Source organism: Mus caroli, unplaced genomic scaffold (genome assembly GCF_978045245.1).
Source record: "Mus caroli unplaced genomic scaffold, Mus_caroli_1 scaffold_18, whole genome shotgun sequence".
NCBI classification, from domain to species: domain Eukaryota; kingdom Metazoa; phylum Chordata; class Mammalia; order Rodentia; family Muridae; genus Mus; species Mus caroli.
In genome coordinates this window covers 10,595,001-10,619,214 of record NW_028227273.1, presented here as the reverse complement: position 1 = coordinate 10,619,214, position 24,214 = coordinate 10,595,001, and the positions used below count along the sequence as shown (strand labels likewise).

The 24,214-nt window shown below is 47.3% G+C and overlaps 1 protein-coding gene across 2 annotated transcripts in view; it reads right to left on the bottom strand.

The window, feature by feature from the left end:
* Positions 1–24,214, bottom strand: part of Thada (THADA armadillo repeat containing) — a 284,103-nt gene that overhangs the window by 19,833 nt on the left and 240,056 nt on the right. Inside the window, exons 32-36 of one of the 2 annotated variants that reach the window (XM_085833257.1) lie at positions 16,321–16,694; positions 15,258–15,376; positions 14,636–14,708; positions 11,120–11,273; positions 7,857–7,988 (exon numbers count right to left, since the gene is read on the bottom strand). In XM_085833257.1, coding sequence (XP_085689383.1) covers positions 7,857–7,988; positions 11,120–11,273; positions 14,636–14,708; positions 15,258–15,376; positions 16,321–16,694 — 852 coding nt within the window. Of the gene's footprint in view, positions 1–7,856; positions 7,989–9,173; positions 9,808–11,119; positions 11,274–14,635; positions 14,709–15,257; positions 15,377–16,320; positions 16,695–24,214 lie in introns of those variants that run through there. The other variant, XM_029471016.2, reaches the window with a different exon arrangement.

Below are 24,214 nucleotides of genomic sequence, written 5' to 3'. Positions count from 1 at the left end.
GCGCCACCACGCCGGGCGATAAGAGATTTCTTGAGGTGAGCCAATATAGCTGATTTGGGATCTTTATTTAAATAAGGTGGGGCATGATTGAGGAAGACAGTCAATATCAAACTCTAGTCATCACATGCACAAACCCCTCAAGAGACAGAAAGACTGGCTGGCCATGGTGGTGCATGCCTTTAATCCCAGTACTTGGGAGGCAGAGGTAGTCAGATGTCTGTGAGTTCAAGGCCAGCCTGGTCTCATCACAGGTTCTAAGACAGTTAGAAATACAAAGAAGGACCTGTTTGGAGGTGGGGGGTCAGAGTTAGGGGTCAGGGGGAGACTGACAGAAACAGAGAAATCATGAAGACCATTCTTTGGCTGAGTCTCTCGGCCTCCTTTCTCTTTTTACCTGCTCCATTTTAGCCTCCTTTCATCTTTCCTCTAGTTGACTTAGCAGGGAACTAAGATGTGCTGTAGCTCACCAGAATGTTATATCCTAAACTAAGCCTAGAATTTCAAATATCATTCTCGTCTCTTCAAGCCTCCTAACCCACTAAGTCCACCACTGCAAACTACAAATAGTGGGAGTTTAATTTCCTATTTTCCATGGTGAGAGCCAGCCCCACCCTAGGCAAACCCCGTGACCAACTCCTTTTCTCTCCAGGTGGTTGGCCGTGAGTCTAGCAGGCTGTGTCACTGGGCATCTTGCCTACTGGGTACTCATTAAAAAAAAAAAAAACAAAAAACAAAACCCAACACAAAAACCTGTGGTTTCTGGGGAATGGATGTTGTGAAATGGAGTGAGAAGAACTTGCAGTCTGAAACTAGTGGCCTTTCCCTCCCCTCACACGTGAGTAAGAACTCCCTGACAGAAGCGGCTTCTTCAAAGCTGAGACACAGGGAGATTTACGGACAGGCCTGTTAAAGAAAGCTGGGACTGCTTGTAGCCCTGGTGGAAGGTCAGGGGATTCCTACATCTCTTCTAGGTTGGTAGGTAGGGTAGACAGGAAGGAGATGAGCCACCAGAAAAATATTCCTGCTAGTTTCTCATAGTCAAATCCAATTTTTGTCCAGAAGCCTACTTATGTTTGGCTCAGTCTCTTACTTATAACTCCTGAAGGGCGAGGAAGGGCTGGAGGCAGAGCCTAAGGGCGACACTGCACATGACACCGCCTGAGCCCTGGGAGTGCAGAGACAATGATTTCTGTGTGCATTTTGTAAGTATAAAGTAGAGTGTGGACTATCAAACAGGTCTCCCCATCATTTCCCTGGCTGGAGAGGTCAGAGGAATTACATCATTGTGGCCTAGTGGCAAAGGCTTATAACACCGAGGACTCTTACTTTCTGGTCTGACAGGACTGAAGTACCAGTGTGGCCTGACCTAAGCCTGCAAGGCTCATTATGGCTCACAAGGGAGGCTGCACAGGAAAGCCCACCACCCTGAGGTCCAGATCCACCCACCTCTCCCCAACCAAAGAGAGCTACAGAAGCCAGGTCACAGTTCTGATGCAAGCTACTCTAGGTGCTAACCTGTCAGCTACCTTGCTGGTGCTGGAAATCTCTGTCCTTAAAAAGCTTCTGGTGTGGGGGAGCAGATGAGACTCCTGACCAACAAACACCAAAACTGAAGAAGGTGGGTATGACCAAAGAAGTCTGAGTTCTGATGTCCAAAAGGCTGTGTGGAAAAGGAGGTCCAAGGAGCTGGCTGGGCCTTAGGAACCTAAGACTAATGGGCTGACTTAGCACAGGCCATGACAACACTCCCACAGACATGAAGTAGGTATAGGCAGGGTGACTCTAAAAGGACCTGGGGCTCTATCTACCCATTCTTGGGTCCTTCCACAGTGTCACTCTGCCATATCCCTCCTGCATGTCTTTATTCTTTAGCCTCTACTAGGTGCTGTCGCCCAGTCACTTCTCTTCCCATCAGTTCTAATGATACGGTGATTGTAATTGCAAGGTGTGTGTGTTTGTCTTCTAAGTAAGCCTTTACATTTCAGGCAATGGATGGGGCTAAAATGTCACACGGATCCACATTCACTTTTATTTTTTTTTTTTTAATTTTTGAGACAGGATTTCTGTGTAGCCCTGGCTGTCCTAGAACTCGCTCTATAAACCAAGCTGGCCTCAAACTCACAGATATCCACCTGCCTTTGCCTCTCAAGTACTGGGATTAAATGTGTGTGTCACTACCATCTGGCCCATATTCTCATTTATGAAGACAGAGACAATTCATCCATCTTTTCTTGAATACTTGGCTCTGTGAGTTGCGATGATAAAAGCAACATGGATGCAAGTGAGGTAAAATCTGTCTGTGAATGATGAGCAGGGTTCTAAATAACCAAGGCAAGGGGCTCAGTACCATTCAAATGTGAGCCCCCAGCTGCCAGTGTGAATGCAGCTAGCCCTCTGCAGTATTAGAGCATGTCAGATCTAGAGGATGGAAGTGGGAAGTATGCATCTCTCTTCCATGCCCATCCCCTACCATGTCGACGGGGAACTTCTTAGCTGAGCATGTTGCTACTTGGCTTAAATCAACAGTCTTGGGCCTCTTGTGAGAGCTGCAGATCACGAGCAGCTCCTGGCTGCTAAGGTTGATGTTGGGGGAGATGCAACAACTACAGTGGCCTTCCCTTCCTCCTAGTCACTAGACAGTGCACATGGGAGTGGGGCTGGAACTACCATCTTAGAAGATAAGAGGGATAGTACAACTGAAAATGTAGAGCAGTGGGAAATAAGGTGTGGGTCCCTTGATGACAGGGCCACCACACAAGCCTGCTGGGTATTCTGAGTTAGGGAGAAAAGATACTGACTTGTTTAAGCGACTATGAACGTGGTCTCCATGCTGCAGACACTAGTGGTTTGTTTCATGCTTGAAGCTGGAGTCCCTGTCCACACATGCCCTACTCTGGTACTGTGGGGACTCCTGCTGGAGGCATGGGGGGGGGGGGCAAGATCAAAGGAGAGGAGAATGCAGTGTCGAGGTCAGCTTTGGATTCTCACCTCCTGTTCTCTGCCTTTGGTCCTCAGGACAGGCTTCATTTTGTTTCTTTTAAAGGCAGGGTCTCACCATGTAGCTGGCCTGGAATTCAAAGATCTGCCTACTTCTACCTCCCAAGTACTGGGATTAAAGTCATGTGCCACCACACCCGTCCATTTTGACAAGCTCTGTCAGTACACTCACTGAAGATTTCCTGCCCTTTAGACACACTGGACACTTGTTGCCTCAGAGAGCTGGCCAAAACACAGCTCCTAGGATACAGTCTTCTCCAGTGATCACACATAAAGACGTGCCCAACTGCTGTCCTGTGCTCTTTTTAGAGACCCTGAGAGGCATTAGATTTACAACACAGCACTCTGTCTGATTGCACACACAGTCTCCCAGCATGGGCCCAGGTAAAATTCCTCTTTGCAGCAATCACAGTAACAGCCACTTTCCATTCTGTTCTGCTTTGAAGAGCTCCTGTCATGTGGAACAAGAAAGCCTAGTAGCCTACTGCAGACAGGAGCTCTCAGAACGGGATTCGGGAGATGTTATGGGAAGGATGAGGGTTTCCCAGGTCTCAGACAGCCCCTGTGCTCTTACTTGGACAGTGGTAGGATGCTAAGAACAAGGGGCTTCATTAGTGGCCTATGCAGGCCTACCCTTCAGGCTATATAGTGTCACAACAGCATGGATTTGACAACTGTCTGTAGTTTGTATTGGTAGAAGATGTCTGGGGCTGAATGAACTAGGGGGCCAATAAAACAGACAGACACCCCCCCCCCACCAGTGCTCCATGGAATGTACAGGCCTTGAGTAGGAACTGAGGGAGAGTTGCTCACCAGTAAATTCCTTCCTTAGTCATCTAAGCAAAGCCTAGGGCCTTCACTTTCCTCATGCAGCTTAGGGTCAAATAGGATGCTTGGGAAATGGCTCAGCCAGCAAAGTGCTTGTCACGAGAACGAACACGAGGACCTCAGTTTGAGCCGCAGAACTCACCCAAAGATTACAGCACATCCCTGTAATCGTGGCATTGGGGCTTAGGGAGAGACAGATCCTTGGGGCTCAGTGGTCAGTCTGGATTAATCAAGTAAGCCCCATGCTCCCATGCTGCTAGTGAAAGACTGTCTCAAAAAGAACTGTGGATAGTCCCATACCTGCAAACAGACGAACACACATGCAAAAGGTGCTTTCCCTAGTGAACTGAGAAATGCTGCATCCTATGTAGCCCTAGAATGGCAAGTGGAGGCTTCCACATAGAAGGGAAGCCAGGAAAGAGGGCTGAGCCATGAGAAGGAGTAGTCACCAGGCACAGCTACCTTTTGCTAAGAGGGACAGGGAGACCCTGCCAGCCACATCAGCACCAGATGGCCTAGGCCCTAGACCAAGGGCTTATCACCACCTACAGAAGTCAGTCATCTGGGGGCCAGGGAGGATCAGTGGAGGCAAAATGATTCAAAATGGCTCTCTTTTCCTCAAAGGGGGCTTCTTGTCTGTTTGGGGCATAGTCACTGGGAGGCCATGAAGACAGTATCACCACCCCAGCAACAAGGCTCAGCTAGAGTACTCGTGGGCCCTGCAACCCACTCCTAGACTTAGATGTGAACATTAGCTTGCATTGGTTTCTGTACAGCACGGGAGCCACTGCTGGTGATGCACTGGCTGAGTGCAGGTGGATGTCAGGGGACGAGGCTCCCTGGGAACAGTGACAGCTAGCAAGGGCAAAGTGGCATGTGGTCATGGGAGCTTCATTATGACAATCCCCTAGAGGGATTGTGGAAGGGGTAGAGACTTTTGTCTACCTTGACAAGATGTCTGTGACTTGAAGAAATGAATGAGGAAACAGAAACCATTCCTTCCCTGGCAGATCACAATTCTGACCTTCCTGACAATAGAAAAGAACACCCGAGGGCAATGGAGCAGGCCCAGAGCTGGCCTTGGGGTGGTTATATGGAGGGAGATGCTGGCTTCATAGAACACTCTGTTCTTCCAGTGCTTCTGGAGTCCCACCAAATTCTCTTCCAGGCAGCACTGTTCTTGTGGCTCAGCTCATTTGTCCCAGGAGTCTACACTGGTCTTTGAGGTCATACATTTCTGTCACTTACTCCACGAGAATCAAGGTGTCTAGAAGGTGAGTGAAATGCTTTCCTGAGCTCAATGAGGGCCCTGTTTCAGACCTGACCTCCCACTAACAGTGGGATTCAGAGCCATTTACCTGCCTGTGCTCTTAGATCCCTAACTGTAGATCACAGGCTGGGACTCCTCCAGCCCTATGTGATCCCCCTCCCTCTAAGACGGGACCCAGAGGGCAGGAACACAGCAGCCTTTGGTGCAGGACCATCTGCTCTTCCTGGAAGGGACACCACCCTACCATAACTCTCATTTGCCTCGGCTCTAGGCCCCCAATCTACTTTCTCAGCAACAACTTTAGTGTCTTCTATCAAACATGCTAGTGGAGTTTGGTTATGGCGGCCCATACTATAATCCTAGCATTGTGAAAGTGGAAGGCAGAGGATCAGGACTTCATCCTGGGCTACACAGAGAACCTGAAGCCAGCCTGGACTACAAAAGAAACATCTCAAAAAAGCCCAAAACAAAGAAAAAAAAAAAAAAAAGCAAAAAACCCTGACAGTTGAGAAAATCTCCACTGTCCCCTGTGCTCTCTGTAGTCTGGCTTGGTTCCTTTCACTGTCTCAGAAGAGGGTCTGAAGGGCAAAGTTTTAGTCCTCACAGGGGCCTGGCTCTGAGTGTCTGGTCCTCATGGTTCCCAGGACTTTGGACACATTACTACTGCTCAGAACTCAAATAGAGGAAAGCATAAATGTCCTGCCAGCAGTGAAGGACACTCTGGAGCATTCAGAGACAGTATGCTGCTTCTGCTCAGAAGCGGGGGACTTGAAGGACATGTCCCTCATTCAGAATGGCTGCCACTGCAGTCCCCAGGAGGATGTGTGTGTCCTTAGTCCCTAAGCTCTGCCTCCCCAGGGTGGCAGGCATAAATGAACCTCCACCCTGGGGGGCTGTAGAGAGGGCTTAGTAGTTAAAAGCACTGGCTGTTTTTGCACAGGATATCATTTATTTATAAATAAATATTAACTTTAATTTTTTAATTTTATTCTTATTTATATGGGTGTTTTGCCTGCATATATGTTTGTGCACCATGTGTGTGCAGTACTCTCAGAGGCCAGAAGATGGTGTCCAGATCCTCTGCAACTGGACCTGTAGACAGTTTGAGCCACCATGGGGGTGCTGGAAGCTGAATGCTGGATCTCTAGAAGAGCAACCAGTGAGTGTTCTCTTCATCCTCATAAATAAACCTTTTTTCGTTTTTTTTGAGATAGGGTTCTCTATGTAGCCATGGCTGTCCTAGAACTCTCTCTGTAGACTAGGCTGGCCTCAAACTTAGAGATCTGTCTGCCTCTGTCTTACAAGGGCTGGGATTAAAGGCATGCGCCACCGCTGCTAACAAATCTTAAAGGAAAAAAAAAATCCATTCTGCTTGAGAAAGGAGGGAATGACAAGGGAGAGAGCAACTAAACCTAGATCTGTCAGAGGTAGGGACTGCGCAGATGCACAAGTAGTTTCTTATCAAATTAGGATTTCTAGGAAGCAGTGGGCCTAATGCAGCTTACATGATCTGCTAGAACTTGGATCTCCCACTTTAAGGTCTCTCTCCCTCTCCCTCAGATTTATTTTATGTATGTGAGTACACTGTAGCTGTCTTCAGACACACCAGAAGGGGGCATCAAACCCCATTACAGAGGGTTGTGAACCACCATGTGGTTGCTGGGAATTGAACTCTTAACCTCAGGAAGAGCAGCCAGTGCTATTAACCACTGAGCCATCTCTCCAGCTCCAACTTTCTTTCTTCCTAGCCCTGGCTGTTCTAGAATTCCCTATGTAGACCAGGCTGGTCTCGAACTCACAGAGCTCCATAGGGCAATTTCTTAACAATTTAGAATCCAAAGGGCTTTACTTCCATCTCTCCCACATGCAGTCAGTTGTAGGAAACCCCAAGTCCTTATTATTCATTCATTCAACTGATTACACAGTGATGTTTAGTGGATGCCAGGTTCTAAAAATTAGAGCAGTGAACAAAGACAAAAATCCTACTCTGCACAGCAACCGGGAGACTGGAGCAGGGTTACCAGGTTTGTCATCAGCCTGGGCGGTGGGGCACTCCAGGCTGGTCTCTCGGGGTCTCTCTCTCTCTCTCTTTTCCTTCCTTCCTTCCTTCCTTCCTTCCTTCCTTCCTTCCTTCCTTCCTTCCTTCCTTCCTCCCTCCCTCCCTCCCTCCCTCCCTCCCTCCCTCCCTCTCTCTCTCTCTCTCTCCACCCTCCCCCCACATCTTGTGTATGAGTGTTTGGCTGGGAATCAAACCCATGTCCTCTGGAAGAGTTGGTGCTCGTAACCACTAAACCATCTTTACCAGTACCCTGAGTTAATTTTCTTTTGGACCTTCCAGAATCACCAGTTCCTACTACAAATCTCCACAGAAGGCAGCTATGTGTGGGGCAGGAGAAGGTGCTATGGTGAGGGAGTAGCGTAAGTGCTTGGTGTCCATGGCACTGTGTGAAGGAGGAGGGCTCCCAACAGTTGAACTGCAATGTGGAAAGATCAAGCTAAAGCCTGGGCACTTCATCTTGTTCCCACTGACTGTGACAGTCCTAGCCTTTCCTCCTATTTCTAGTGCTAAAGAATACTTTGTCCTATAGCATCACAATGCCTTGTGGCTTTTCAGGGCTGTTTCCCATCACAATGATAAGGTTGAGGAAGAGGCTAAATGGTTAGGCAAAACTTATATCCATTATATGGCATCTTCTGGTAAGTGTGCCAGCCCTGGTTATAGAGCAATAAGGTATATGATACAAGGTGAAGAACAAAGTACCTGTTGACCGGCAAGTGTTTCCTTGTGACATGGCTGTTGTCACGATTTCTGTGGCTGCCTCTCTGACGGTTTGCTCCTCACTCTGCAGAAGGGTAAGAACACACCTCCAGAGAGAAAGTGTGTCCTGCAGTTCTGTGAAGAAACCAGAGGGAATGAATTCATGTCATCTGCACTACCACCAACAAGCATGCAGTGACACTGCTTCAGGCTCATGTGTGAGGAGACGTTCATGAAGAAGCGACAGACATTCTTTTTGGGATGTAGGGTGTTATTGTAAGACAAGAAGACCTGAGGATCAGAACAACAGTGGAACAGAAAGGACCCTGCTGGGGAGGGAGGAGGGAAGCCTTCTGTAGTCAACCAGCCTTAGGCACTGCAGAAGGGCTGATGGCCTATAAGGCTCCGGGCAACTCTCTCCAGAGTCATGATTCACGCAGTAAGAATGTTTCTCATGTCTTGAATCTCAGCACTTAGAAAACAGGTAGATGTCTGTGAGATCAAGGCCAGCGGTCTACATATAGAGTTCCAGGATAGCCAGGGCTATATAATGAGACCCTGTGTCAGGGAGAAAAACAACTGAAGGCTGGGGGCACTAACTAGTAAATCCCAGCCTTGGCTATGCAGTGAATCCAAGGCCAGCTTGAGTGATATGGCAAGACCTTGTCTCAAAACAAACAAACAAACAAACAAACACAAACAACAAACCAACGTGTGCTTTGCACTTTGCAGAAACGAGTTTAATGCTGATTTAAGAGACTGTGAGAACTTACCGATTCTGGAAAGCAAAGTGTCAATGTGTTTGGGGACAAGAATCACAAGTAGGGAAGGCACATGAAAAAGGGCCACCCTTAGTTTCATGTCTTTGAGGCCCATTTCTGCCACTGTTGGCTCTCAGCACTAAATCTGCAGGTTTCCACATAGTGCTGCTGTGGACAGATGGAAGGGCAGAAGGTGCTCCGAGCAGCACCAAGGGCAAGACATCTAGAATGTAGATTAATGAGAGGTCAGAGTCAAGCCCAGTGGCTGCAGGAAGAAATGGGAATGGGCTACAGGGACATATTTCAGAAGAGAGAGAGAGAGGCAGCAGGCAGTGACAAAATATCACCCATGCCTCTAAAGGCAATGGTCTGAGTGGCTCCCTTACCCCCCATCAGTGCCATCTGGAGTAGTTCTCTCCCTCCTCCCAGATCAGGCTTTAACCTCTACTCCTCCTTAGAGACCCTACACTTTTATTTTTTAACTTTTGAGACTGGGTTACTAGCCGTCCAGGCTGGCCTCAGATTTGCTATTAGCCTTAGATGGCCTTGAACTCCTAAAATCCTCCTGCTCCTACCTCCTAAAGGCTTGTAGCTTGTAACTTCAGGCCTGTAGCACCAAGGAGTCCATCTTGAGTTGTGTCTTACAAAGAAGGGCCTTGGAACCCTGAAGTTGCTCTCTTCAGTCCACGTCAACCTGGCTGGTTGCAGTTCTTCATGTGCATGTGGGCCACTGGCCTCTGCTGATCATGGCATCCCCAGGACCAGCAGCTAACACGAACAAGACTCAATTCCACACAACAATTTCAGGTCATTATACACACATTTTATTGTTTGAGTGTCAGAGCAACCAGTTGTTCAGGAAAATGTGCTGCAGGATGGCATTGCCCTTACTGAGAATGCTTGACCCAAGAGGAGAACAAGCTGCCTCTGAGAGAGAAGTTTTACCACCACGTTGTCTAGGTTGGTTTTTCTGGCTTTGGCCTTTCAAGCAGCTCGAGTTGCAGGTATGGACCACCATGCCTGCCCTAACCAAAGTTTTTTAGCCTTTCTCCTATTGCTCTCGGTTCAGCGATTAAGTTGTAACAGGACGGTTGCGGATGATGTCACTTCCCAGACAAAGGCTGCACCAGGCACTTCGTGGGACCTGATTACAAGAGCCGTCATAGGTTCATCTTCCACTTCAGTGTCAACACCTAAAAAACAACTCTTTCCTCAGCCCCACAACAAAGCTGAAAGCTCCTTGGGGCTGGCCCTACCTGATGCTTGAGGGCAAATGTGGACGAAGCAGAGCGAGACAGACAGTGACTAGCTGACGGGAGTGAGCTCCTCACAGTAAGTCCACATGCAGAAGAGGGCAGGGTCTGTGTGGAGCTGGCTCTGTGCTCCTGGTTTTCCTTTAACTATGTTTATAAATCAAAACAAACTCCAAAGCAGCACAATACAAAAGTTACGCAAGTGCCCCCTGTGCTCTTCATCTTCCAAGGCTTTCCGCTCTCCTCAGTATTGCTGGTGTGAAGCTTTTCCTAGTTACTGCTCTCTAGGTATCGGAGTGACAGCGAGGAGGGAGGAACCCAGTTCAGAAGTCAGCTGAGAGCTGCACAACCCTGACTGAAGCAGTGCCCTTTCTATCCCACGACTGATTTCAAGCTAAGTTCAGTAGTGAGGGGACCCAGCAGCCCAGCAGGGACATCAGACAGAAGCCTCAAGTCAACCTTAGCACAACAGAGATTACAGGAAAGTACTTCCTGGTGTCTTTTAAGGAAGTCCTTTCTGGCTTCCTGGAAGAGGCGGAGTTTTGAAAGGCAAACAAGTCAATCAAGCAGGGGTTGTTTATGGAGAGCTGGTCCCTAATGAGGACAAACAGGCCTGAGGAAGGGTGGGTAGGCCAGGGATGAAACAGAAAGGGCCTAGTGAGCCATGTTAAGGGTGTGTAGGTCTAGCCTGAGACAGCAGGAACCCACTCATGAGCATGTTGGTGTCCACTGAGAATCCCAGTACTTGGGAGGCTGAGACAGGAGGAATTTCTCAAGTTCAAGGTTCTCCTGGGCTACATAGTGACACTGTCTCAAATGATGGGTTTTAAAGGGTCAGATTTACAGATAGGAAAGACTGCAAAGTTCATGGGTGCTCTGATAAAATGTATGTAGAATGGCTTGGGTGATAAGACAGAAGAAAAAGAAGAAAAGCAGCCATTGTTAAGAAATACTCAGAATATAAACCACACAGAGAAAACGCCCTGGAACATGTAAAGGCATCACATATGACATCATTCCCTGCCCCCTCAAGATAAGGTTCTAGCCCTGTGTAGCTCTGGCTATCCTGGAACTTGCTCTTAGACTAGGCTGGCTTCAAACTCATAGAGATCTTCCTGCCTCTGCCTCCTGAGTGTTGGGATTAAAGACATGCACCACCAGCACCTAGCTAAGCACCCCTTCTTTCAGCCTGGTATGTGTGTCTCTTTCTGTTTGCTGAGTTGGGTGCAGGGGCCTCGATTAGCACACTTACCGAGAATGGGCTGGGGGCTGGTGAGGAACAGAGGTGCGGTGCTTGTGAGGACTTCAGCAACAGCCAGTCTAGATGCAGTAGGAAGATGGTCTCCACAGGACCAGACAACGAGCTGGACCCACTGCCTCAGCTCAGGGGCGAGTGAATCTTTGTTCTGAGAACACAAAAGGAGGGAAGGGCTCCATCAAGCTGCACCTGCAGCCCCAGGAAGCAGCAACTTTCCAGTGCCCACTTGGAGCAAAGCTCTGCTTTCAGCAACAAGAACTCATTTATTATATTAAATGCAGGTTTATTGGGAAGCCACTGTTGGGCAGGCGAGTTCACTGGCCCCAAGGACTGAGGCCAGGGAAGTCACCATGGGAGAGAGAAGGGGGAGTGGGAAGAGAGAGAAAGGGACTAGCCAAGAGAGAGGGGGAGGAGGGAAAGAGACAGGGAGGGAAGGAGGGAGGGAGGCAGCCAGTAACAAGAGCTTTATTGGTACATAATGCACAATTTTCTTTTGCAACTTTGACTGACACCTAAGATGAAGGTGTCTGTGGCACTCCGTGATGCTGCTGACTTGTGTGTTGTGTGATGTCAGGGTCAGAGTAAACAGCGACTTCTCTTCTGTTGTTAACTTCCAAGCACTCTTCCTGGCACTCCCCATCCTCGGTCCCTTTAGCCCTGACCCTGTATTCTCTGGCTCTGTGGCTCTGCCTCAGTCTATGTGGTTTTCTTTCTGTGAGCAGCTTCTTTTTTTTTTTTTTTTTTTTGGTTTTTCGAGACAGGGTTTCTCTGTGTAGCCCTGGCTGTCCTGGCACTTACTTTGTAGACCAGGCTGGCCTCGAACTCAGAAATCCGCCTGCCTCTGCCTCCCGAGTGCTGGGATTAAAGGCGTGCGCCACCACGCCCGGCTCGAGCAGCTTCTTTTTACACTGATGGTTTCCTTTCTTCTAGAAGGGTCTCATATAGCACAGGCTGGCCATGAACTCTTTATTCTTCTGCCTTCTACCTCCCAAGTGCTGGGATTACAGGTATATAGCACCACACCCAGCAGATTAAGGGTTCTAAACTTTATTTATTCCTTTTCAAGGTCAAATAATATTGTACTCCGTGTTGTGGCATTTGGTTTATTTTTAGCGCTTATACTCATTTCTCACTTTTCCTAGAAAGGAGATTCTCATTCCATGCAAATTACTTCCTGGTACACTTTGGAGGTCATGTTGAAATCAAGCTGCTGTGGTGACATGCTGTATGAAGTCATGAGAGTGGGGCCTCATAACATTCACAGATAAATGAATGCTACTGTCTCCAGGCTGGGCTAATCATGACAGGAGCGGCTCTGTTGTACAAATGAATTCTCCCATCTGTTTGCCTGTCTGCTCCCTTTTTTCTTCATACCTTCTCACCACGTGCCACACTCTGCCATGCCTGCAGTCTTATTAAGCAGTGAAAAGGCCGTCTCTGGGAAGTCTCAAAAGTGGGAGAAAGAAATGTCTTTCATTCATGATGTCCTCCATAAGAGAACCAGAGAGCAGTGTTCCAAGACACTTACAGGGAGGTGACTGTCTACCTGTACCACATGAGCCTGCTGATTTCTTTGATTGCTCTGGGGCAATGGCTCTAAGGATCTGAACTGAGGTTCTCAGCTGCTGATGCCAGCTCCCGCCCCAGAGCTTTAGTGTTTTTCCATGTCCGTCTACTGCTCTGTGGATTTTTCTCTCCCTAGAAAATGTTTCCAGTTTTATGGGATAATACTTCATTCAAGGTCCAAGCAGCTGGCTATGGAGGCAAATGGTGAAGCGCACTGTAGACTGGTCTCTCTGGGAGCTTCTGCTTCTGCTGTCTAGACTGCTGCCTTAGAACCTGGGGTTTATTGTGGTTTGCTGCTGCTGTCTGTGTCCTACGACAGCATCTCTCTGTGTAGCTGTGCTCTCTGTGGTCTTCTGCCTCAGCCTCAGTGCTGGAATGACAGGTAGGCTTCTGTTTTGTTGTAGTGCTGGGGAAGGAACTTGTGCATGCTAGGCTACTTTTGCTATTGAGCAGTAGCCCCAGACCTCTGAACTGTTTTAAAATAAATCATGTCTCATCATATTTCTCTTAACCTTCCAAACACTGTTTTCTTCTTTTTTACTTTCTTATTTTAAACATTTTTGTATCTCCTGTGACCTAGGTTTGATCTCTGGTCATGCCTTTGAATGACAGAGGCAAGGAATCTTGCTTGCTAATGCTAACCCCAGGGTTTTACCCTGGCCCAGCCTTGGGCAATCTAATCTTGCCCCAAAGAATTCACTTCTTCCCCTTGGGTTCTGAGTCCTGCCATTTGTCACAGTGGCCCAGCAGTCTCTTTCTCTCGATAGCCTGTGCATCTCTGAATCTCCAGCATGTGTCTTGGTGCTGGCATCCCTGTGATCATGCAGAACCCAGGAGCACAATGAGAAGAGGTGCTTGTACTGCAGGCTGGCCACTGTCTACTTACTATCCTGAGATGGTATTGTCTGCCTTTTTAAATAAGATGTGTTCTTTATAATTTTATAGACATATATATAATGCATTCTTCCTGCCCCCCTCCCCCATCTCCTTCCATGTCCTGTGCCCTCCCTTCTTCCCTGCCACTCTCCCACACCTGTGCTTTGTTTTCTCTGCAGTCCCCTGGGCTTGATTAGTACCATCTGTGTGGTCTTAGTACTCAAACTCTCCACTGGCGTCTGGTGGGTTCTGTAGAGCTTACACAACTTAAACTCGGTCTACTTTCTCCAAGTCCATTAGTCCTCAGCGCCATGACTCAAGGGACCGAGTCCTCCCCATCCCTCACTGGACTGCTGAGAGGACCTGCTATGCAGAGAGACATAGCTACTGGGGGGTTGGGATTATACTGATGTGTTGTGTCTGGAGAATGGGATTTCCCTGCCTTCTCCGTGTCCTGCGGCTCTTACATTCTTTCTGCCCCTCTTCAGCAAGTTTGCTGAGCCTTGGTCCTATGCCTCTCATACACACCTAGGTATGTATGTATCTGTCTCACAGCATCTTCCCACGAAGCTGTTTTGCTTCCTTTGGCTCCATTTCACCTTCAAAGGGCATGTGGAACAGGTAGTGCACACATAGAACCTGTGCACACATAGAACACATAGTGCACACATAGAACCTGGTTCAGATACCGCTCAGCCACACAGTAGGCAGGGCACCTACCTCACCTTCAGCCTGTGTAATATATCATCAGACTTATTAGCTTATAAATTGAAATCTTAAATATTCTCAGAACTGACTTGCTTATTCCTCTTAAAATACAGTCTAGCTACAGAAATGGGGAGGAAGCAATCAACATATGTGTGTTGGGGACTGTCACTCTGAGAGGCTTCTAGTCAGAAATGGCTAAAACAAGAGAGAAGAAAGCATAAGGTCAGAGTCTTTGCAAACTTCAGCACAAGCCACATTTGTATGGAGTCACTATGATTCTGCCTGCTGGGGCTGTTACCTTTTACTGACATGCTCTGGGTAAAACCCCAGACCTCAGGACAGGTACAGAATCAGCCTCACCTTCTCACAACTCTGTACACGGTAGGCAATTATTTTAGAGGCAAGCTTCAGAGCTACTCCCTGGATTTCAGATCTGGAAAATAGAACAAAATGAACACACAGACATATGCACACTCCCAAATCCTCACTAATTACCACATACACAAGTGTACAGTTAAGATGAGACAGGGTCTCCTATAACACAGACTCACTATGTAGGCAAGGCTGACCGTGAACTGCTGACCCTCTCATCTCCACCTCATCTGTACTGGGATTATGGGTCCGTGCTACCCGTGGTACCAGGACTCTGCTAGGGCTTTGCTGATGCTAGATAAGCACTTAGCCAACTGAGCTATATCCCCAGGCCCAAACTTAACATATTTTATGCACAAATGTTTATGTGGCTAGTCCATGACCTTTGTAGGTGTGAATTCTTTCCCTGCTTGCACAACTGCTTGTACTTTTTGATTACTATTGTGAAAACCTGCCACTTTCCTTAGTAGAGTTTAGAACCCAGCTCCTAGGCTGAGGCTTAGAATGAAGCTCAGTATCTGAGCTCTTAGGGAGCGCAGTGAGCAGGCTCCCTGCCTGATGACTGAAGAGGTGTAGTCTGCCAAGACTTCGCAAAAGCCCTAGGGCAAACCTGTCATTGGAAGCAATATCCATACTCCACGTCAGGAACTCCTTTGGGGAGAGGTGAGCGTAGAGCTCTGTCTGGGGAAGCCATTCGCTGGGGTTCAAGTGATAGAGAATCTTTAGGACCTACAAAGTCAAATCAAAGGAAATACGATAAAGAAACTGCTCCTAAATCAAGATCACTTTTAACAACAAGGAAGGGGGAATCTATTTTCAGAAGGCCCCCAAATTTCACTGACTTCTTCTTTCCTTTCTAACATCTTAGAGAAACTGAGTCAGGGTAGAACAATGAGAAGTGTGAGGGTCCTTGGTGACCTAACATCAAAGCTAGAAGCCTGTATGGTCTCACACATGCTAGAGCAAGCAGATTTCCCTCCTCCCTTTCCTACTACTTAGTTTTGAGATGGGGCCTCTCTAAGGACTCAGGCTACCTTTGGACCTTTGGTCTTGTAGCTCGGTTGTGCCCCAGCCTCATTCATATCTGAGATTTCATGTTCATTTGGACTAAACTTCTCAGGTAGCCATCTGCCTGTAAAGAGATGTGTGAGTGAAGAAGAGCCCTGTTCTGTGTGTAGCTAATGGAGGTGACATTGGTTGTTTCCCATCACCATTCTCTGTGGTTTCCCACTGCCCTTGGAGCTCACTGTTTGGCCAGTCTCTCTCCATCCAGCTTTCCCAGGGACTCCATCTTTATCCCTTGAGTGCTGGCATAACAGGTGGGCTACCATACCCAGCTGGCATTAACATGGGTACTAGAGATCTGAACTTTGGTCCTTAGGCTTGTGTGGCAAGCAGTACCCACAGTGCTATCTCTCCACCCCAACAGCTAATTTTCAGTGATCTTTCCTAAAGACAGAGTGGCTTGACCTATGACCAATAAAACTTTACAAGTATCACTGGCATCTTAGGGCTCTTTCTATACATAAAGCATAAAGCCAAGCAACGTAGAGAGCCCTGCTCTTTGGGATTTTAAGCTACTGTCTGTTGCCTGACTTGCTCTCCTCATTTGTATCTTTCTGGTGGTTTCCAAGATGTGGGACAGAGGGGTGTCAGTGCAACAGAGAGCCTACCCTGCAGAAACATCCGGGGTGGTCTTCCTTCATTGCCAGCAGTAGGAACTCCTCTCCCATACTGTAGAGCAGAGGAAGTGGCTCCTTCTGTTCCTGTTCAGAGGACGCTGCCCTTTCCAGCAAGGTGTCTAGGGCTAGCAAGCGCACTTCAGGAAAGGAAGACTTCAGAAGCTGAGAGAAGGAGAGAGGAACAGCAGTCGCCTGCCCTTTAGCTTCAGCCAGCGACGCCCACACTTCAGGGATGGCTAGTTTGGTAAGGCTCTGCAGATACTGGGGCAAGCCTGGCACCTTGAAGGTCCAGGGGAACCCCATAATCAGCTCTGATTCCAGGATAATTCTTCTCACATCTTCCCAGAAGCCAAGACTCTCTAGAGCTAGAAGTAAAAAAGCAGAGAGAAAGAAGTAGTAATTTCATTTGATTTTTTTTTTTTTTCCAGAAAAGGATACAGGAGAATGGGAACCATCTCAGAAAATGGGCTCCTGCACTTCTGGACACCCAACAAATCCAAACCGAGTAACCTTAACTGGAAAGCCCCAGAAGTGCCCAGGGTAAATGTCTAGTCTTCCTGCAGGTCTTGGGTCCCTGTAATGCACCAGAGGCTCTGGGTTGGATCCTGTGGTGACTTGAAGCTCAGGAGACAGCACACTTCACTGTTAGTACAACTAACTGTCACACAGGTTTTTCTAGGACTCCACTCACTGGCCTAGTTCTGCCTTCTTCATGATAACCCTGTAGGCATCTGAACATCGTTATTTTACTCTGTTTTCTTCAGATGAAAATCTCTACTTCCTGTCCGTCACAAGGGGTTTCCCCTTCCTGTTCTAGCTGTACTGCTATGGGCAGATCTGACCCTCTCTTAACTTAGAACACAGAATATTCTTATATCCTGCATTATTCATCCAGCGGGGCCATTAACCTCTCTTGCTCTGGACACCAGGCTACTGGCCTTGCTGTTAGATCCTGATCCAGAGTTAGTAAAAGCCACAACCCTCTTCTACAATTACTGAGAGGGGAGCTGCCTTGTATTTGGGACTTAGGTCAGCCTGTTCTCTCTGTTGGTATAATTCGTATACCCCGTGTTTACCTGTTAAGTTTCACGTTCTGTTTTTTTAGTTGTGAAGATTTAAAAAAGAAAGTCTATTCACGTGTACTCTCAGTACATCCAGGAATGAAGGATGGAAGGGCTGGTCAGACACGAACTGGCTTTGGGTGCATTGAAGTAAGGTAGAACTATGTCCTTTAGTAAACTGGCAGGGATAATCCTACCCTCTTCACCTACTGCACTATAAGGACAATATTTCACTAAACAGAAGTCAGAAACATGGTTCGGAGATACACTCCTTTAAAGGGGCTCCTGAGACAGCTTAGAGAGCACGAGCAGGAGCTGCTCATGCAGAGGACCCAGGTTTGGTTCCCAACACCTACAGTCATTGTGGCTCACAACCATTTGCAACTTAAGGTCCAAGGAACCCAATACCTTCTTCTGACCTTCAAGGGCACCGGGCACTTATGTAGTGCACATACATATATGCAAGAAAAACATTCATATGCATGAAATAATAAATAAATACAATGTCATAAGAGCCAAGCTGGTAGTGTTTGCCTATGATCCTAACAGGCTGGAGGCTGAGGCAGGGGGATAGCAAGGTTCAGGCCAGTTTAGGCTACACAGAAAGAGCCTATTTCAGAAAACCATACCAAACCAATAAACCCAAATGTAATTAAAACGCAGAACTGCTTGGCCCATTTCTTTTTTTTTTTTTTTTGGTTTTTCGAGACAGGGTTTCTCTGTGTAGTCGTGGCTGTCCTGGAACTCACTTTGTAGACCAGGCTGGCCTCGAACTCAGAAATCCGCCTGCCTCTGCCTCCCAAGTGCTGGGATTAAAGGCGTGTGCCACCACGCCCGGCGGCCCATTTCTGAGTGGTGTGTTATCTGTAGGGATGTCCCAGGTAGAGTATGGTCTCCTGAACTCCAGGTGGGGCATGCAGGAGCAGCTTGCTCTCTCCAGGATGCTGGGAGGGGAATACATTTGGGAAGGTCCCTTGTATTATAGAAGAGCCTTAAGACTAACGGAAAATAAAGCCATGTATGCAATATTCAAAGGCAACTATAAAAAGTCTCAAATGTCTACTGTTCTAAAATTGCTAGTGAATCAATTATAGGAGCCAATGTGCATATCATGTATCATGTACTATTTTATCACTATAAAATAGTTTATATGTATTATTTAACATTATGAATTAAAATTACTTTTAAAATGGACACCGTTGGGCGTTCCTCTACCCATTTAACAATGCATGAATAAGGCAGCACCACTACTATTCTTCCTTCCTTACAGGGAAGTCAAGAGAGAGGTTAAATTATTTGCTCCAAGTTATCCATGGAGAGAGCCCAGCCCATTGTGGTCATTCCTGGGTTCTGTAAGAAGGTAGGTTGAGCAAGCCATGAGGAGCAGGCAGCATGGCCTCTGCATTAGCTCCAGGTTCCTACCCTGTGTGAATCCCTGTCTTAGCTTCTTTTAGTGATATAGAAGTGTAAGTTTAATAAAATAAACCCCTGCCTCCTCCACTTGCTTTTGGTGACGGTGTTTTATCATAGCAATAGTAATCCAGCTAAGATGGGTAAAGAAAACATAAAAGTGGAAGAAGGACTAATAAGAGTGTAATAGGTACTACTGAGAAAAGTTAAAACTGTCTTTCAGGGAGTGTAGAGATGACTCAGTGGGTAAGAGCATTTGCTGTTCTTGAGATAACCCGAGTTCAGGTGCCAGCATACACATCAGATGCCCTGGATGTAGAGCTGATATCCTTTTTTAGCTTCTACAGGCACCGTGTGTGTGTGTGTGTGTGTGTACACATGCACATGGGCACACACACATGCAAGTTAAACAAAAGAATTCTTTAAAAACCATTTGCTCTAGTAGGAGAGCGAGGTGAGAAGAGCTGGAAGGCGTATCCACGACATCCAAGCATTGTGCTTCAGGTCTGTCCATGCGGTAGAAAAGAATCAAACTGTTCATATGCTGGGCAACAGTGGGGACAGAAGGAGATACAGCACAAGTCCGCTTTCCTCAGATGTCACTTCACTTATTACCATGTTGAGAGTCAGACACCAGTGAAGCTGACTCCCAATGTTCATGTTTACATGGGTTCCAGGGAGCAGATTCAGGTTTGTGAAGCAAGCACCTTTATCATCTCTGTGGCCCAGGCAGAATTCCTGAAGCCTAAGTGTGGCTCCCTTGGAGGGATCAGTTGTACTCTGTTTTAGTTAATTAACCAATTAATTATCTAATTTCTTTGCTAAGGTCTCAGGTTTCACAGAGCTGAAGATGACCCTAATCCATCCGACGGCACCATCATCCCTGGATTATACAGTGTTAGTGCCTGAAGTGGGTAGGGCTTGATACATGCTAGGCAAGCCCTCTACAAAAAAAATTTAGCCCAAGCACGACTTTTTGGATTATCCCTAAAAGGTCCTGGTTGGCCTAGATCTTGGTATGTATACCCAGCTGGCTATACATTGTGACAATTCTCCTGCTTCAGCCTCCCAAATGCTAGAATCACAGGTGTGAGCCATCATGCCTGGCCAAAGCACAGACGCAATTCTCACTGAGGAAGTCACCCCTCTAGCAGTTGCTGATGCAGGGATTTTGGGAACCGCAGCCCTCAAGCACACGCACATGGTCCGAAGAGGTGTGGATTCTGCTGGTCTCAGGTTATGCAGATTTCTGGTTTGTTCAGAAGCTGACAAGATAATCTGCTCTGTGTTCTGGCACAGTCATACTCTGAAGAACTCTCCCAGAGTTTGCTGGGTTTATGACTGGGTAGGCAGGGTCTGCAGTTCTAAGTGAAGTGCAGTTGATGCTGGCTTAATACTTCCCAGTAGGGTAAAGGAAGATCATTCATCATGGTGCATTCAGAAGAATGAATAAACATGATCAAATGATGCAGACAGGCAGGACAGGCAGGGCAGGCAGAGCAGGGCAGGGCAGGCAGGCAGGCAGGCAGGCAGGGCAGGGTAGGGCAGGCAGGGCATCAGGGAGGCAGGGCAGGGCAGGCAGGGCAGCAGGGAGGCAGAGCAGGCAGGGTGGGCAGGCAGGGCAGGGCAGGCAGGGCAGGGCAGGAAGGGCAGGCAGGGCAGGCAGGCAGGCATACAGAGGAGCCTTCCACAGTGTAGATGCTCACTCACTACATGCAGTTCTGTTTTTGGGCTCTTTTAAGTCTTAGATGTAGCAGAGAATTAACAAGACCAGCCTCTACTTGTTGGAGGTCCCATGGGTGGAAACTGTAGAAACCACCTTCCCCTCTGTGCTTCTGAACCTAGTGACCAGTGAGGGGGCCTCTAGGAGGAACAAGAGGCTGGAGGGATGAGTGCACACTTTTTACTATGAACAACTGCAGAGATAACACAGCGTTCCTCCCCTACAGTGGCTCTCAGCCCAGGGAGCATGGGAAACTCACTGGGGAGCTTTTTATAAAGCATGTCTAGCTTTAAAGTGACCCAGGTCACTCTGGTGCGCATCTGGGACTGACAGCTACCGCTGGTGCTTCCACACTCACTACAGCACTCACCACAAGGTTTCCCAACAGGATCTCTCTGACAAAGTATGTCTTGGGGTAGCAAATGCAGTCTATTTCAACATATGGTCCTTACATTTTTGTTTTTAATGGGTGCCTTTTATAAGCAGGGCACAGAACCTGACAGTAGCTTTCTGGTCTGAAGCATAACAGCTTTCTTTAGCGGGCAGTAATTTTTAAACTAACTTTTCTGTTTGTCATCTCAAACTTGATTGGGTTTTGCCTCAAGAAGCCATGGTCTCACTGAAAGGACCAAGTCCTTGTTTGATTGGCCCCACTGTATTTGTATGAGGGTCAGATGGCTTTGGCAATCCTATTTTGCATAGACATTTCCAGTCTTCCCTGTTGGGAAGTGTTCACATGTTCCCAGTATGGTCAGCGCAGTCACTCAGGACTGTGTAACTGAGTCTCACACTCGATATGTGCTCATCTTCACATATGGTTTTGTTTGTTCTTCTAAGCAAAGTGTATTTCTGGTCTTTAAGATAAAGACTTAATGGCTGGATTCATATGGAAGGAAGTACCTCCTGTTGTACTATGTCCTTTCTCATTGGAGAAACATGTTATTGGGTTTGGTGGCTCAGGCCTATAATCCTAGCACTTTGAAGGCAGAGGCAGAAGGATCCCTGTGAGTTCAAGGCTAGCACAATGAGACTTAATCTTAAAAATATAAAACGAATCCTAAGAAATAGAGCAGACAGTTTTAAGTTACCAATTTAAGAAAGGTATTTTTATTTTAAGTGATGTCATATGTGTATCTGTCTGTGTGCAAGGAGGCTAGAAGTGGGCACCAGGTTCACAGAGCTGGAGTTACAGATACAGTGCACTGCCAGAGGAGGTGCGAGGAGCCACACTCAGGTCTTCTGTAAGAGCAGCATATACTCTTCTATCAAGCCATCTTTCAGCCCTGTTGCCAAATATTTACTTTGCAAGGTAAGAGGGTTAAAAAACTATAATTAGCCAGGTGTTCTGGTACAGCATTGGAACCCTAGTGCTTGGGAGGAGGCAAAAGTATCAGGAATTCAAAGCTATCCTTGGATATAATCTGTCTCAAAAACCAAACCGAACCAAACCAAACCAAAAGACTAAAACTCTACTATTACCTGGACATGGTGGCTTATAGCAAGTTCAAGTTTAACTGGGCTATATAGAGTGTGAGACCTTTTCTACAAAGACAACCAAAGCACAGCTACCCCCACCCCATCTCAGAGAAGAGGAAATGGAACCATACAGTACCACAACAGACAGTTTTCCAGCCCTGGGTCTGACCAGCCAGGCCAGCAGGCCACAGGCCATCAGGCTCTAATGCCACACCCAAGGGGAATGGAAACAACTGGGTTGTAAGAAGTGCACCACGAAATCACTTTGCTACAGTTTCACTGCATCAATGCCTGGTGCAGCATCACCAGGCCCTGCACTGGGAATGGCAGCCCAGGGGAAGCTGAGATAAGCTTCCTGTGGGTGGTCTATCCACAAGGGTCAACTCTCTTGAACATACATTTCTCAGGGTAGAATGAAGGAGTCCTTGCCCCATGAGTCATGCCTGTGTCATACCTCAGCAGCCATTTACCCGGTGTCCTCTTGTTAGCTCAGGGGCACCATCTTAGTAGGTCTCAGTTCCATGGCTGGGGACTTCAGTATTACCTCTCAACCAGAACAATGGTGCCTAAAGTCAGCTTAGAGTCTCAAAGCTGCCATTTTTAACTGGCCAAGTCAGGGGCACTGACACCAACCAAACTGCTGAAAGATGACTTAGCAGCAGCATCTTAAGCAAGTTTGGGAGGAAGAGCTCATCTTCGCTTGTAGACTATCAAAGAGTCTGAACTACTCAAAAATGTTTATCAAAATGCCCAGGTTGGCCTCGAGGCCAACTCCTTCTTCAGCTTCTCAAGTAGCTGGGATTATAGCTGTGTACCACTGCACCTGGCTCAACGCTTCTTTTAAAGTCAGTATAAAGCTGAATGTGGTAATGCACACTTGTAACCTCAACACTAGGGAGGCTGACACAAGATCATAAGTTCAAGGCCAGCCTGAGCTACATGGCAACAACCTTTCTTAAATGTGTAAATGGTTATGGTACGCGCACACAATCTCCACCCCCCCCCCAAATTTATGAGGTGCTGGGTTCACTCCTCTACCTGAAATGAACACACACACCCCTAAACCCAAATCTAAGATTCACATTAGTTTTAACAAGGAAAACCTGTGGCTGATACCACATGATTATAGATATGATGGGGCTACAGTATAAAGGTATTCAACTTGGGGAAGGGAGAAGGGAGGAAGAGAGTGAGGGAAGGGCAGGAGAAAGGGAGATAATGAGAATGAATCAATGAGAATACAAATGAGAGAGAGAGAGAGAGAGAGAGAGAGAGAGAGAGAGAGAGAGAGAGAGAGAGAGAGAGAGAGACAGAGAGACAGAGAGAGACAGAGAGATCCAACCCTCTCAGAAGATTAACATCTTGAATTTTAGCCGCTCACTCCAGAGTTTCTGATCCAGTAAGACGCTACAGCATATTTCTAGCAAATTTCTAGGTACTGCTGATGCTATGGCGTGGTAGGGGCCACATGCACGTTATCTCAGCCTATCTGAGGTCATCTGCCTTTCTCGATGTCAAAATGGTGTCTGCTTTTGCAGTGTTCCTTCATTGAAAGCCAACCCCTTGATCTCGTTCTCAGCCACAATGCTCAAGGACATGTATAGTCTTCACTGTGATGCCACTTAAAATAGCCCACAAGCCCTATGCTGAACAATCCAGAAGATAAAGGGTAAGAAAGAAAACTTGTATAGGCCTGGAGTGATGCTTTCTTGGTGCCAGAAATGGTTACAGGGCAGTCTTAGCAGTCTACTGACAAGCAGCAATCACAGGAATGATTGGGAAAGGATCCTTCTCCAGAGAGGAAAAGGCCAACAAACAAAAGGAGGCTTGGAGTGGCTATGAGCAAATCCCAAGGAGACTTACTATATTCCTTTGAGGCTCCCTGCCACTGAACTTCAGAGGCTCTTATTCCACTTGCCCCTGTGTGCTGCTCCCTCACCTCAAATTGAATCTGTCTTCCACATTCTGCAAAGCTCTGAATTCTCTCATGCTGCTAGGCCAATACAAGTTTGCAGGTTGGCTGGGGATATGGCTCTGTTGTTAGGGTGTTTGCCTGCCATGTGTAAGTTCCTGAGTTGGATTCCCAGTCCACACACTCTAGGTCGTGTACTCCTATAATCCCAGCACTGAAGAGATGGAGGTAGGAGGATCAAACGCTCAAGTCACTTGGCTACAGAGTGGGTACACGGCATCCTGGGATACACAGGACCCTCTC